This window comes from Pinus tabuliformis, chromosome Q (genome assembly GCF_031772625.1).
Source record: "Pinus tabuliformis cultivar Carrire ecotype Pingquan chromosome Q, CPIR1, whole genome shotgun sequence".
Classification (NCBI taxonomy): Eukaryota; Viridiplantae; Streptophyta; class Pinopsida; order Pinales; family Pinaceae; genus Pinus; species Pinus tabuliformis.
Genome location: NC_142296.1, coordinates 211,158,196 through 211,172,237, shown reverse-complemented (window position 1 = coordinate 211,172,237; position 14,042 = coordinate 211,158,196). Strand labels below are relative to the sequence as shown.

The window sequence follows — 14,042 nt, the reverse complement described above, 5'->3', positions numbered from 1 at the left end:
AAGATTTGGTAAATTGCTAGATAATACTGATTCACCCCCCCCCCTCTCAGTATTATTTCCAACATGGTAATCCTCCAAGAGTCGTGAGTGCCATTTCCCAGTCTATCGTAGATTTCCTTGGAGGTGTCCAGTTCAGAGATGCAGTCCACCAAGTGCTTGTCGATAGAGTCCCAGATGATCTTCTTCGCTTTAACTTCTCCGTTCTTCCATTTGTTCCTGTCAACAGGAGGTACATTTGATGGAGGCTCAATAATATTGCCTCTCACATGATCCAACACTCCTTGATCCTCAAGGGTTAGATCGATAGACATCTTCCATCCGTGATAGTCAACTTTCTCACGGAGCTTGTCTTTGGCAAGAAAGAGTGTTGAGGACCCCATAGTTCTTTTAGGATAGCCTTGCCAATCTTCTCTTCGGTGATTGCTCTTGCTCTTGCTCGGGCTTTGTCTTCACCTCAGCTCTAATACCATGTTAATTATGGTATGTTCTATGCTTGTAACAATTTACTTCTTTTCTTATTATATTCCACAGATTAGCAATCACATGTACATAAAGTAAAGTGCAGATAGAACATTAAACGATCGACAGAAAACAAGCCAAGACAAGAGACACAAGATGTGGCGGCTAGCCAGGGACAAACCCCGCAATGTGTGGGGAAACCCTTTGATCAAATCTTCTTTTATCTTCAATAATTCAACAGAGAGAAATAGTACAATAAATCTGATTCATATCAGCAGTAGCAAACCCTAGATCAACAACATCAACATTAGCGACTTCATTATCAAACTAGGGTAGACGATATCTCACAAACCGACCGTCGGATTGACTTCATTCCACCACCAAAAGTTGCGGCTTCTAGAGGAGGTTCAGATGAACCTACAACGTAGTTCAGATAAAGAGATCTTCTAGGCCATGCAGGTCAATCTTTACTTCTGCAATTGCAGCTTCAGTTTCAGCAGTTTCCGACTTCAAACTAGGGTAGTCGATATCTTGCAAACCGTTCGTCGGATTGACTTCATTCCACCACCAAAAGTTGTGGCTTCCAGAGGAGGTTCAGATGAACCTACAGTGCAGTTCAGATGAACCTATAGTGCAGTTCAGATGAGGAGATCTTCTAGGCCACGCAGGTCAATCTTTGGATCTGCAGTTGTAGCTTCAGGTTCAACAGCTTCCAGCTTCACATGTGTGAGAGAGAGACCCATTTTTGCACAGTAGAGAAGAGACTCATTTCTGCGCAATAGAGAGAGAGAGATGTGATGAGAAGAGTGAGTGCAAATGAGGAAAAGTCCTCTTATATTTATACACAACGTTGGTGTTTGAATAGATGCGACTGTTGGGCTTTTGAGCCTACATGAGTTGTAGGTCGGCTTGATAATAATTCCATAATCAAAATAAATTCATATCTCCATGAATACTTATCAGAATCGGATTATATTTATATCAATCTTACACCTCTCGACGAGAGGAATCTAATAAAAATATTATCAGCCATGAATAAGATGACCCACATGAAGTTTTGCCCTGGTTTCCAATTTTAACATTGATTGATTTAACTAATAAGACTTTGAAACTTGAAGCTTGATATTCTATGTTTCTTCTTGTTAGCTGCAAGGTGAGAAGTTTTTAATAGTTGATTCTTGGAAGGATCTAAGCTGGGGCCTGGAATTATTTAGGTGGTAGTTTTTCTAGTTGACCACTAACCATCTTTCATGGAAACTGGTGATTTATGGTTTACCACTAACCAAATTGCTTTGAATAATGCGGTAGTTTTTGGATGAGCACTAACCAATATTGATGACCACTAACCAATTTCACTTCATCAATTCACTCCCCCCCTCCCCTTAAAGGTGTAGGAGAATTTATTTTATCACTGTGCTCCCCTCTTTAGGTGTGGAGAGTACCACCTTTGACTCTTGTGTCTTTACCTCTGTTTTGACTAGGCGGTAAAACTGATGTTGTTTTTTCACTTATTAATTTCATCCCCAAGAATTTATCCATCCATATTGAATTAATTTCTTAGCTTTCTTATGCTTTCAACATCTTTCTAATGAGGTGATTTGTCTTCCCACAATGAAGACAATGATGGAGGCCAAAAGATTGACTCTCCAAATGATCATTTCTCTACCAATGCTAGAACTTTTTATCAGTACTATAATAGCCCCGAGGTAAAGTTTCATGTAATAAAAGATAATAAATGAAAAATAAGACCAAGGTCATGGGACACATATTCCAAGATGAATGTTGTGAAAAACACTTTAGTGGACATCACTTTTGGTTTATTTCTAGCTATGGAAATTGACAAAGAAAAAAATTGACATTTAATTATGGAAATAAAAGAAAATAGGAGAAAAAGAAGGTGAAGAGACAGAAATATGCATGCTAAGGCATTTAGAAAGAAAATGAAGGAAAATGGAAAAAAATGGGAGACATTGATGATAAAAAGGAATTGAAGAATCAATTGACAACTTTTAATAGCTTTTGGTCATTACAACTTTCGTCAATTCAGTTTTGGCTCTTTCCTTTCATTCTCTTTCTCTCATACACTCTTGCACACTTAGAGAATTCTTGGAGCACTTTTGCATTCACTTGGATTTGGAGAAAGACAAGTAAGCAAGAAAAGGAAGGAAAAGGACAAGCAAAGGAAAGTGAAGGAAATCAAGGAGAAGGTTGGATCAACAACTTTAGCAGGAGGATTTTGCAGGTGACATGTTGCATCTGTAATTTCCTAGTTGAGGTGTGAATGCATGGTACATGCATTTTTTTATTTGGTTCATTTATTTTCATTGGCATGGGTTTCACCTGGTTTGACAGTGGTTTCAGCCTTGCCTTGCCATTTCTTGGATAGCCATGGTGTGATGGGATGCATTCTTGGTTGAAATTTGGATTGTTAGAAGGTTTTGGAATCGGGTGAAGTGGTCTCAGGAAAATTTCAAAGGGTTGGGCTGGAGATGGTTTTCTTCGGGAATCCTTCGACAGGTGAGATGAGACAGACAACTTCCTCAATGTATGGTGAAGAAATTCTGAGGCATCTAAGCTTGGTTTGGTTTTGTGATCTTGTGACCAGTTTAGGTGAGATCATTGTAGCTTGAGGGTGGAGGTGGTTTAAACTATGGATTTTCTGTTTGATTATATCTTGGTTTATCCCATGAGATCCCACATTCATGTTTGGAATATGGCATAGGGGTGGTTGGTTGAAAGAAAGATTTGGTTCAGTGCAATCTATAACCAGGTGGCACGGGGGATTCACTTAGTGAACCTATGACATAGCACGTCTGTTCATGGCATATTAAACAATACCCTTAATTTGACTACATATTGGAAAATCCCTCTAAAAATTACATTATTTAACCCCCTACCAATATGAACCCAATACAACTTCCCAATTTAAAAACCCCTTACTTTCACTAGATATTGAAGGTATCCATTTTTTCATTAACATTTTTTATACCCCTTTATATTTTTTCATTAACTTTAAGCTCCATTTTTTATATTTATCAATATAAAAACCCTTTACCCCCTATATATCCCCCAATATATTATGTCATTTTTTCCTTAATAAATATCCCCCAATGTGAACCCACGTGGTATGATATTTCTCCCCTAGTCCCCCATGCCAGGTGGTACATGGAAGTCCTTGACTTGGTTGGCTTTTTCATATGTTAATAAAAACTATTTTCCTGTTCTGATCTATGAGAACTTGTGTAGAATTTTGTAGAATTTTTCTACAAATCAGCTAGCTCTGATATCATGTAGAATTTTTTCTACAAATTAGCTAGCTCTGATACCATGTAAAAATTCCCCCCCTGTAGATCACCTGGTAATGCAATGTACTAAAGCAAAACACTTGATTTACTTCTACAAACAATTTAACGGAAGCTTAATCAACCATAAGCAACATCAAGCATGAACACATATAACTGAAATGGAGAAATCAAACACACATAACACAGAAGATATAACTAGGGGAAAGCACTAGCTTAAAACCCCATCTCTGTATTATCATATAAGTGGAAATATGTCAGGATTACACAAAGCCTTAGCTCAGAAGCTATCCAGCTCTCAATACAATCTCTCTGCTGCTCATAGACAGTGAAAGGCTTCTCACAAACCTTCTCCTCTGCCCTCCAAGCCTCCTATTTCTATGCACAGTTTTCCTGGGTCCTCTAGCTGCAACCTGTGTGATTCTCACCTCACACACAACACTGACCTCTGAAATAACTGCACAAACCTGAAGGAGATAAATCCTCATCATGGATGAGCTTCCTTTATAGGAAAAATATTCATCCAACTGATAGTACACTGTCCCTTCTCTGATCTCAACTGGGTCTTTGTCTGAACTGACATGCATGAGTTATTTAAGCTATAATATTCAGTTATCTGAAAATACTAGTTGTTACATGCATGCAAGCATTAACAAATTAAATCTCATTAATTTAACAACTTGTTAAATTAATCTAACTGGACTTGACTCAGTTAACTGAGCCAACTAATTACAACTCATCCTTATCTCTTTAACTGATGGATAAATTCACCAATTAATAGATAAACTGTTGCATGTCCTCACATAGACTTCAAGTTTGTTTTTCCTTAACTAATTAACTCATGGAGATTAATTAATTAATATTTTAAACTGCTGTTAAGACCAAATTCGTTTTTACTTCCTATAGATAGACCAGGGACTGCTATAAATAGGAAGAGACCCAAAAATTCTATTTTTAGAACTCTCTATTTTTAGCAGTTTCACCTCTCACCCAAGGTGGCCAATGACCTCACTAGCCAAATTGATATTTTTAGACATGCTATCTTTAGGAGTCCTATTTTTAGCACATTCTAAATTTAACATTTCTTGTTGCACATTTTTCAACAACTTGTACTTGTTATTATGTGGATCTTATGACTGATTTTTCATGGTTAATAGTCTGCTTATATGTTGGTTATAAGCATGGTTCTATGATATGCTCTAGCTATGGATCTTGTTCATGATTGATAAGTATTTTAATGGTTGGTGAATGCATGGGCTAACAAGTGTTGTTGCAACTACTTGAGATGGAATTAGACCTTCTTGGTGATTTTCAGATGAAGTTCAAAGATTTATGATTGGATATTCATTCATGACATGTAACTCATCTATTTACCATATGTTTGACGAAATTTATAATGTGTACTAGGCAGTCTAGGTCAAGTTCTTGCTTCAATTTTGAATGTTTATCATTGTTGTCATGTTATTTATGATTATGTAAAGTTAAAAGTGTATAAATTTGATAGAATTGCAACTGCTCAAGAAATTAATCTCAAATCAAGAGACACATTTCTACTCTACACAATTCACAATTTAGAACAACATGCATTGACATGCAAAGTCAAAACCACAAATACACAATGATTTCTAGGGGGACCCGACTAGGAAAAACCCTTCAAGCCTCTTTGCATTAATCAAATGAATAGAGAATCTATTACAATTTCTAGCTCTAACTGTGAGCTCAACCTGGAAAATAATAATTTTTTTCTCTGCTCAATGAGAAACTTTAACCAACACTTAGCCAATTCTTTGCTCACCTAGCCTCTTATTTCCTTGCACAATTTATGAGGAAATTAGCCCCCGTTCTTTAGGAATTTCCTCCAAATTAATTACACAATTCGCAAGGATTGATCACTGATTGCATGCAACACCTATACACTCAAGGCTAGTCTACAACTGATATTACACTTCCTTGTCATCTCCACGTCAACCAAGGAATTCAAATTCCTTGCATGCTCTAGCTATTTTTCACTGATTAACTAGTTAACTGACAGATCTCTGAGTTAAACTACTATCCCACTGCACCACTGACCTTCAAATGAATCCAAAAATAGTTAGAGGCTAGTTAACTGAATACCACTGAAAATAACTGAACTGGATTACTAAAATTTAGCAATCACACATACATAACTGAACTCCAAGCGCTTTAACTCGAATTTATTGAGCTAAGTGATAAGAGTAAGGTCACACTAGTTAACTACCTCCAAGTTGTCCTGCTGATGTGGAAATTCAATTTACTCAATTTGACTAAGGCTAAAGTCAAATTGAGTGATGTAGGAGCATCCAACTAAAAGGCGACAACTGGAATTGACTTCTTCTGCTGGACATAAGAAGAAGTTTTTGAATTTTATTTTATTTTGTTTTAAGTTAAATTTGGGCTAACATAGCCATTGTAATTTGCAATTAAAAGAACAATTAGATTAGGGTTAGTTAAAGTGTTAGGGATTAGTTTCAATAAATTATTCTCAAACTAAAAGACAGTTTCTCAACCATATGGGAATGCTGGAAAGGCACAAAACAAAACCAGATCCACCTAGGTGAGGGTCTTCCATCTTACGGAAGAAGAATAATCATAAATAATTGATTTGACAAACTGTGTGTGTGCAACATTTTATTATCATAAATTCTTTGTAATTATATGTGACATTCTCGACATCTTAAGGCTAAATAGATTGTTAACCACATACTGAGTTCTGTTTGATAAACAAACTAACCACACAAGAACTAGGACCATGAACCAAGATGCATTCAAATTAAATAAGGAGGAACATCAAATTATCTACAATCGAATTGAACCAGGAAGGAACAACGTATTTCAAATCAAGATTACAGTCGAAACAAACTGAGTGAGTACAACATTGCAAAGAAGATAGCACAGGTACATTTTACAAAAATATTTTGATAAACATAATCTAAATTATTTTCATTTCAAAGAGTCCAAAATATACATCGAACTAGCCGTAACATTGGACAAGCTCCATACGATATTGAACAACAAACCCAACAAGGGTTTATAAAAATATACGTATTATCAAACAACTAGGTTCTACCCTGCTCACAAAACTGATAACGTATTCAAACAAACCCGAGACAAGCACAATACTGCTCAAGAATATGATATGACAAAAACCCTCTTGGGGTTTTAAGTTTTTTAACGCAACTAAACTACTAGTCACAAAGGAAAGGCCCTACCCTTTTTGCACAGGGGAGCTTTGACCTCGAAGTTAGAAAGGAGCTATCCAGGTTTGATACCTACAACCAAAAAAAAATACCCAAATCAAAAAGACAGAGAAATATGATTGACAGACAAGACTGCAAAGAGAGGAACTGAAGAATTCCATTGATAACTTACCTGGAGAGACAAGTCATTGAACCAGAAGACGAGAAGACCAAAATAAGCACGAGCAGGACTCCGTCACAGTGAGGTTACAAAGGGTTTTTACTTGCTCACAAAGGAGCCCAAAGATCAGTAAAACGAAGACAAATGTTGATGGAAAGAATCAGAACAAAAGACTTACCTGTGCGTGATGAAGCCAAGGTGCTTAGGAGTGAAGCCAAAACCTGTTAAACACATAGAAGACGATTATAGAAGTCACATACATGACTGTGGAAATCCGAGCAGATAGTAACAAAACGAACAATGTTACCAAGAATGTGTGTCTCGTGAAGACATAGACCCCGCAAAGAAGAAGCTGAAGCCATTTCACACAGACATAGAACCTCCACAAACCACAGGCGGTCACAGGGTCGAAACCCTTGTCCTCTCATTTCTCTCAGGCCTTGCGACGAACAAGCAGAAGTGACAAACCCTAAGGATGAAAAACAAGGGTCTTTTAACCAGAGAAATAAGCCCACGGATTCAGCCTAAGATCGCATGAGGGTGATCGCTTAAGGGAAGGGTGTAGGTAGGTAGAATTAATTTCTAAATTAATTATAAGGTCCTTGAAGTACCAATGCCGACAATATTAAATTTATTGAAATTAAAGTTTCCATCCTCGAGTTCCCCACCAATTGTGGTATTAGAGCCAGGTTTCTCTTCTTTCAGTGAAGATGGAGGTAGGAAGAAGAGGTCAAGGCAGAGCCATCAGAAAGTAGTAGATGAAGGGCTATGAGAAGAGATCAGAACTTTTTCTGCACGTTTGGCAGTCGTGGAAGCGGGATGACACAGAGATCCTGAAGGTGGAAATGACAGTGAGGATGAAAACACGGAAAGACAGATGGGTCGGAAGAGGAGGGACCAGAGATCAAACTGTTGAAATCAGTTTTGATGGCTAACAACAAGCCAAGACCAGAACTTTCTAACTACGATGGCAGCTTGTCCATAGAGGCATTGTTGGACTGGATAAGTGAGTTAGATAAATATTTTGAATATGAAGAAATCAGTGAGGATAGGAAGATCAGGTTTGCTGTTACCAAGTTGAAAGGACACACAACACTATGGTGGGACAGTGTGCAGGCAAAAAGGAGGAGATTGAACAAACCACTGATCAAAAAATGGGACAGAATGATTGCGAAGATGAAAAGTAAATTTCTGCCTAAAGATTACCAAATTACCCTTTACAGACAGGTGCAGAACCTGAGACAAAGAATGATGACTGTAAAGGAATATACTGAAGAGTTTTATAAAGTAAACTTGAGAGCTGGGTATGTTGAAGATACCCCCGAGAAGACAACGAGATTTGTAAATGGTTTACGAATGGAGATCCTAGACGAGATTAGTATTCTTTCCCCTAAGACTATAGAGGAGGCATATCAAAGTGCTTTGAAGGCAGAAGAGAAGATTACCAGAAAGCAGAATGCAAAAAGAGGACGTGGTTCTGACAGAGGAAGAGGACAGTCCTTTGGCAGAGGTAGAACTGCCAATAGCAATGAAGAGGGTAGCAGTTCAAAGACTTTAGGATAGACTAAGAGGGAAGGTAACACTAGAGGAGGAAGGCCATACCAACGTGGAAGAGGTAATGGTAGAGGCAGAGGAAATTCCTATCAGTGTTACAAGTGTCACAAATGGGGACACAGGTCTTTTGAATGTCCTGAAAATGAGCAAGCTGGACAAAGGGGAGTGTATGTTGCTCAACCTGATGTAGCAGAGGCACCACCACAGGAGGTGGAAAATGTGCCTGAAACAAGAGAAGCCTTGGTGTTGAACAAGGTTCTACTAAAACTAGCTAAGGAGGTAGCTGACCTAACACAGAGGAAGGCATTGTTCCGGACTGTGTGCAAGTCGCATGGAAAATGCTGCAAATTAATTATAGACAGTGGAAGTACTGATAACCTGGTAGCTACTGAAATGGTGGAAAAATTGGGTTTGAATAAGTTGAAGCACCCAACTCCATATAAGGTGTCCTAGTTGTAGAAAGGACATCAACTGTTGGTTGATGAGTAGTGTGAAGTGGAGTTTCACATTGGCAAGTACAAGGATAAGGTAACTTGTGATATTATGCCTATGGATGTGTGCCATATTCTGCTGGGAAGACCATGGCAATATGACAGAAAGGTTGTCCATGATGGGGAGAAGAATTGTTACAGATTTGTGAAAGATGGGATAAAGCATACGCTAGTTCCCATGAAAGAAGAAAGTGCTGCAGAAACTAGTGGGACAAAAGCATTGCTGATAGGCGGAAAGGAGTTTCTACGACAAATTGAAGATAATGAGGTAAACTATGTAGTTGTGCGGAGACCAAGAGAAATATTGATACATACTGAAATCACTGATTTTCCTGTGGAGATACAGGATACGCTGCAAGAGTTTAATGATATTGCGGTAGATGATCTACTAGATAAATTACCACCGAAGTGGAGCATTAGTCACCATATTGATTTTATTCAAGGAGCTAGTTTTCCAAACAAGGCTGCTTACTAGATGAGTCCAAAAGACAATGAGGAGATCAGGAAGCAAGTAAAGGAGTTGTTGGATAAAGCGTTGATTCGGGAGAGTTTGAGTCCTTGTGCTGTTTCGACCTTTTTAGCTCCCAAGAAAGGAGGTGAATGGTGGATGTGCACTGATTCCCGGGTGATAAACAAGATTACTATCAGGTACAGGTTTCCTTTACCATGGATGGATGATATGATGGATTGTCTGAGTGGAGTAGTGTACTTTTCAAAGATAGATTTGAAAAGCAGCTATCACCAGATCAGGATTCGAGAAGGTGACGAATGGAAGACAACTTTCAAGACCAATGAAGGCTTGTATGAATGGCTGGTCATGCCATTTGGACTGAGCAATGCTCCTAGTACATTCATGCGTTTGATGAATGAGATGTTGAAAGAATTTATTGGAAAGTTTGTGATCGTATATCTAGACGATATACTTATATTCAATAAGACGAAGGAAGAACATTTTCGACATGTCAGGTATGTGTTAGAAAAATTGCAGCAAAATAAATTGCTGATAAATTTAAAAAAATGTTCTTTTTTCAAGAAAGAGTTGATTTATTTGGGATTTGTGATTTCTGAGAATGAGTTGAAGATGGATCCAGAGAAGGTTGCAACCATAGTTAGCTAGCCATCTCCTAAGAGTTTGTTTTAAGTAAAAAGTTTTCATGGGTTGGCGAGTTTCTATCGGAAGTTTATTAAAAATTTCAGTGGAATTTTTGCACCTATTATAGATACTGTTAAAAAGGAAAATCAACCTTTTCATTGGACAGAGTCGACTGAGAGGAGTTTTCTGCTGCTGAAAAAGAAAATCACTGAAAAACCAGTTCTAAGATTACCATACTTTAACAATTTTGTTCAAGTTTGTTGTGATGCCAGTGGGACAACCATTGGTGCAGTACTCAGCCAAGAAGATAAGCCAGTAGCTTATTTGATCCGAATGGAAAATGGCATCAACCCATGGTACTCATCCACCCATATTATTCATCGACCCATGGAATTTACCCATGGTATGGTAAATGGCATCTGCCCGTGGTATTGTAAAATCCACCCATGGTATTCATTCACCCATGGAATTTACCCATGGTATTATGAATGACATCCGCCCGTGGTATTGTAAAAGGACACCCATGGTATTCATTCACCCATGGAATTGACCCGTGGTATTGTAACTGAAAAATACTATTAAGTAACAAGCCACATTTTGCAAAAGGACAGATTGTCCACCACAATGTAGCCTTTACAGTTCAGAGGCATGTAGCCACACATCTCTTCTCAGAGATAAGCATATTTCAGTATTTTCCATTAATGAAATGAAGTATTATTTCCGCTCCATAATTATCTTTATGGTTACCTCTGTATTTTGTTGCATTCTTGTTTAAATCCAGATTAGTGGGTTTTCATAAAAAGTTTCTTTGTGGTTTTGTTTATTGGGAATTCTCCTTATTTTTCTTCTGGCAATTCAAGTTTTTAGATCTTGGGGGTCTCTCCTCCCAAGATCCATTTCACTCTCTTAGATCTTGGGGGCCTCCCCACAAGATCCGGATCAGTGGTATCAGAGCAGGTTACGATTCCATGGGAATGAGGGTTTCATGCATATTTCAGTCTCAATTTTTGCAGGAATGTTTTTTTGGGCGGCGACTTTTCAGATCAGATCTGAAATATTTGGTACAAAATTTACAAAAACAAATACCAGATCTAGATTCCTCTCGAAAAATCACCCAATTTCAAAAAAAAAATGGGTTGAATCGGAGTTCGGATGTGGGAGATATCGCTGATTTAAAATCAGCTATTTTATTAGAATTTTTATGACGGCGGAACTGTTGCAGCACGAATCTGAGATCTCAGAGTGTCCAGATAAGGATTTCCAACTCATGGGAAGATTCAAAATGATCCTTCTGCTTCTAAAAAGAGGTTATAATAAATATTCTGAGTTATATTGGCCGAGTTATGTCCATTTTAACTTTGGCGCAGCATTAGGAGTGGGTTTCCATTGGAGACGTGCCCTCCCACCCCACTTTAGTAGGCACCTGCTTCACATTCATCAGTTTCAACATAGCAGCATTTGGCTTGGGTTATTTGGAGACGTGCCCTCCCACCCCAGGCTATGTAGGCACCTGTTACTTCATCAGCAACCAACATCATGGTTATGGGTCAACCGCATAAAATTCTTGTCATCGAAGTCCATTTGCTAGGCCGCACACTGTTAGAATCACAGTTGGTCACAAGCATTACAGGGTATCTCTATCTTTGGATCTTCGTTTATCAGGGTTTTGGGTTAACCAAATCAAGCCCTTATCTTCAGTGGCTCTTCATATTCAACAGAGGCTTTGCAGGAGGGAACTTTACGCAATGGGGACCATTGCTTCTTAAGGAGGGAGGAATGATCCGAATGGAAAATGGCATCAACCCATGGTACTCATCCACCCATATTATTCATCGACCCATGGAATTTACCCATGGTATGATAAATGGCATCTGCCCGTGGTATTGTAAAATCCACCCATGGTATTCATTCACCCATGGAATTTACCCATGGTATTGTGAATGACATCCACCCGTGGTATTGTAAAAGGACACCCATGGTATTCATTCACCCATGGAATTGACCCGTGGTATTGTAACTGAAAAATACTATAAGTAACAAGTCACATTTTGTAAAAGGACAGATTGTCCGCCACAATGTAGCCTTTACAGTTCAGAGGCATGTAGCCACACATCTCTTCTCAGAGATAAGCATATTTCAGTATTTTCCATTAATGAAATGAAGTATTATTTCCGCTCCATAACTATCTTTATGGTTACCTCTGTATTTTGTTGCATTCATGTTTAAATCCAGATTAGTGGGTTTTCATAAAAAGTTTCTTTGTGGTTTTGTTTATTGGGAATTCTCCTTATTTTTCTTCTGGCAATTGAAGTTTTCAGATCTTGGGGGTCTCTCCCCCCAAGATCCATTTCAATCTTTTAGATCTTGGGGACCTCCCCCCGAGATCCGGATCACTATTTCAGTGAGAAGTTAAATGAGAGTAGGTAGAAGTACACGTCTTATGACAAATAATTTTATGCAGTCGTCCAAGCACTGAAGCATTGGAGACATTATTTACTGGCTAATGAATTTATCTTGTTTTCAGACAATTTTGCGTTACAGTACATCATGCAGCAACACAAGCTGAATCATAAACATGCGAAGTGGGTGGAGTACTTGCAGAGTTTTACGTTTGTTTTGAAACACATCAACGTCAAGCCAACAAAGTGGCAGATGCATTAAGCAGGAGAAGTTTGATATTTCAAGAAAGCGCAGTACAAGTATTAGGATTCAAACATCTTAAGGACTTGTATGAAATGGATGTAGATTTTAAGGAAGCTTATGAAGCTTGCCAAAATCCACTGTTGAGAGACAATAGTCCATGGTTGGACTATAACATGCAGGAGGGATTGTTGTTCAAAGGAGGACAGTTGTGTATTCCAGAATGTTCTATGAGGGAGAACTTGATCCAGGAAAAGCACAGTGGGGGTTTGGCAGGACATTTTGGCATAGACAAGACTTTGGATCAGTTGAGCCACTTTTACTATTGGCCAAGGATGCGAAGAGATGTGCAGAGATTCGTGATCAGATGCAAAGTGTGTCAGCATGAAAAGGGACACAGCTAGAATGCAGGGCTGTATACACCCTTACCCATTCTGAACAGACCATGGGACTCAGTTAGTTTAGACTTTGTCTTAGGTTTGTCGAAGACACAACGAGGATTCAACTCCATCATGGTGGTGGTGGATCGTTTCACTAAGATGGCACATTTCATTCAATGCAGAAAGACAAGTGATTCCACACATGTAGCACACTTGTTCTTTTTAGAGATAGTCAGATTACATGGCTTGTCGAAATCCATCATCTCGGACAGGGATGTAAAGTTCATAGGCCATTTCTGGCGAACCTTGTGGAAGAAGTTAGACACCAAACTGAACTTCAGCTCAGCTTATCACCCACAGACAGATGGGCAAACTGAAGTTGTGAACAAGAGTCTAGGAAATCTGCTAAGGAGTCTGGTTGGTGAAAATTCCAGACAGTGGGATTGTGTGCTTGCACAAGCAGAGTTTGCTTATAATGACTCACCCAACAGAAGCACGAGCAGAAGTCCATTCCAAATCCTATATGGAATGCACCCACGTGGAATATATGAGTTGCGAGATTTGGGTCAGTTGGAGTGCAGGAGTGCTGATGGCGAAGATTTCGCGAAGGCAATCAACGATCTACATGAACAAGTAAAATTGAAGCTACAGGACAACAGCCAAAAATACAAACAAAGAGCAGATTTGAAAAGGTGGGAGGTACAGTTCGAAGTAGGAGACCTGGTACTGGCACACTTACGTAAGG

General features: G+C 38.7%; 2 protein-coding genes across 2 annotated transcripts; both read left to right on the top strand.

The window, feature by feature from the left end:
* The first annotated feature begins 8,066 nt into the window (after positions 1-8,066).
* On the top strand, positions 8,067-8,702 carry LOC149218959 (uncharacterized). Its single transcript, XM_089386672.1, has one exon. The coding sequence runs from the start codon at positions 8,067-8,069 to the stop codon at positions 8,700-8,702; it is 636 nt and encodes a 211-aa protein (XP_089242798.1).
* A 540-nt stretch (positions 8,703-9,242) lies between these two features.
* LOC149218958 (uncharacterized) lies at positions 9,243-9,659 on the top strand. The gene has a single exon (XM_089386671.1). The coding sequence runs from the start codon at positions 9,243-9,245 to the stop codon at positions 9,657-9,659; it is 417 nt and encodes a 138-aa protein (XP_089242797.1).
* The last annotated feature ends 4,383 nt before the right edge of the window (positions 9,660-14,042 follow it).

Excerpts from the sequence above, each read along its gene's own strand:
- LOC149218959 (XM_089386672.1), top strand. The coding sequence starts at position 8,067 with ATGGCTAACAACAAGCCAAGACCAGAACTTTCTAACTACGATGGCAGC.
- LOC149218958 (XM_089386671.1), top strand. The coding sequence starts at position 9,243 with ATGGATGTGTGCCATATTCTGCTGGGAAGACCATGGCAATATGACAGA.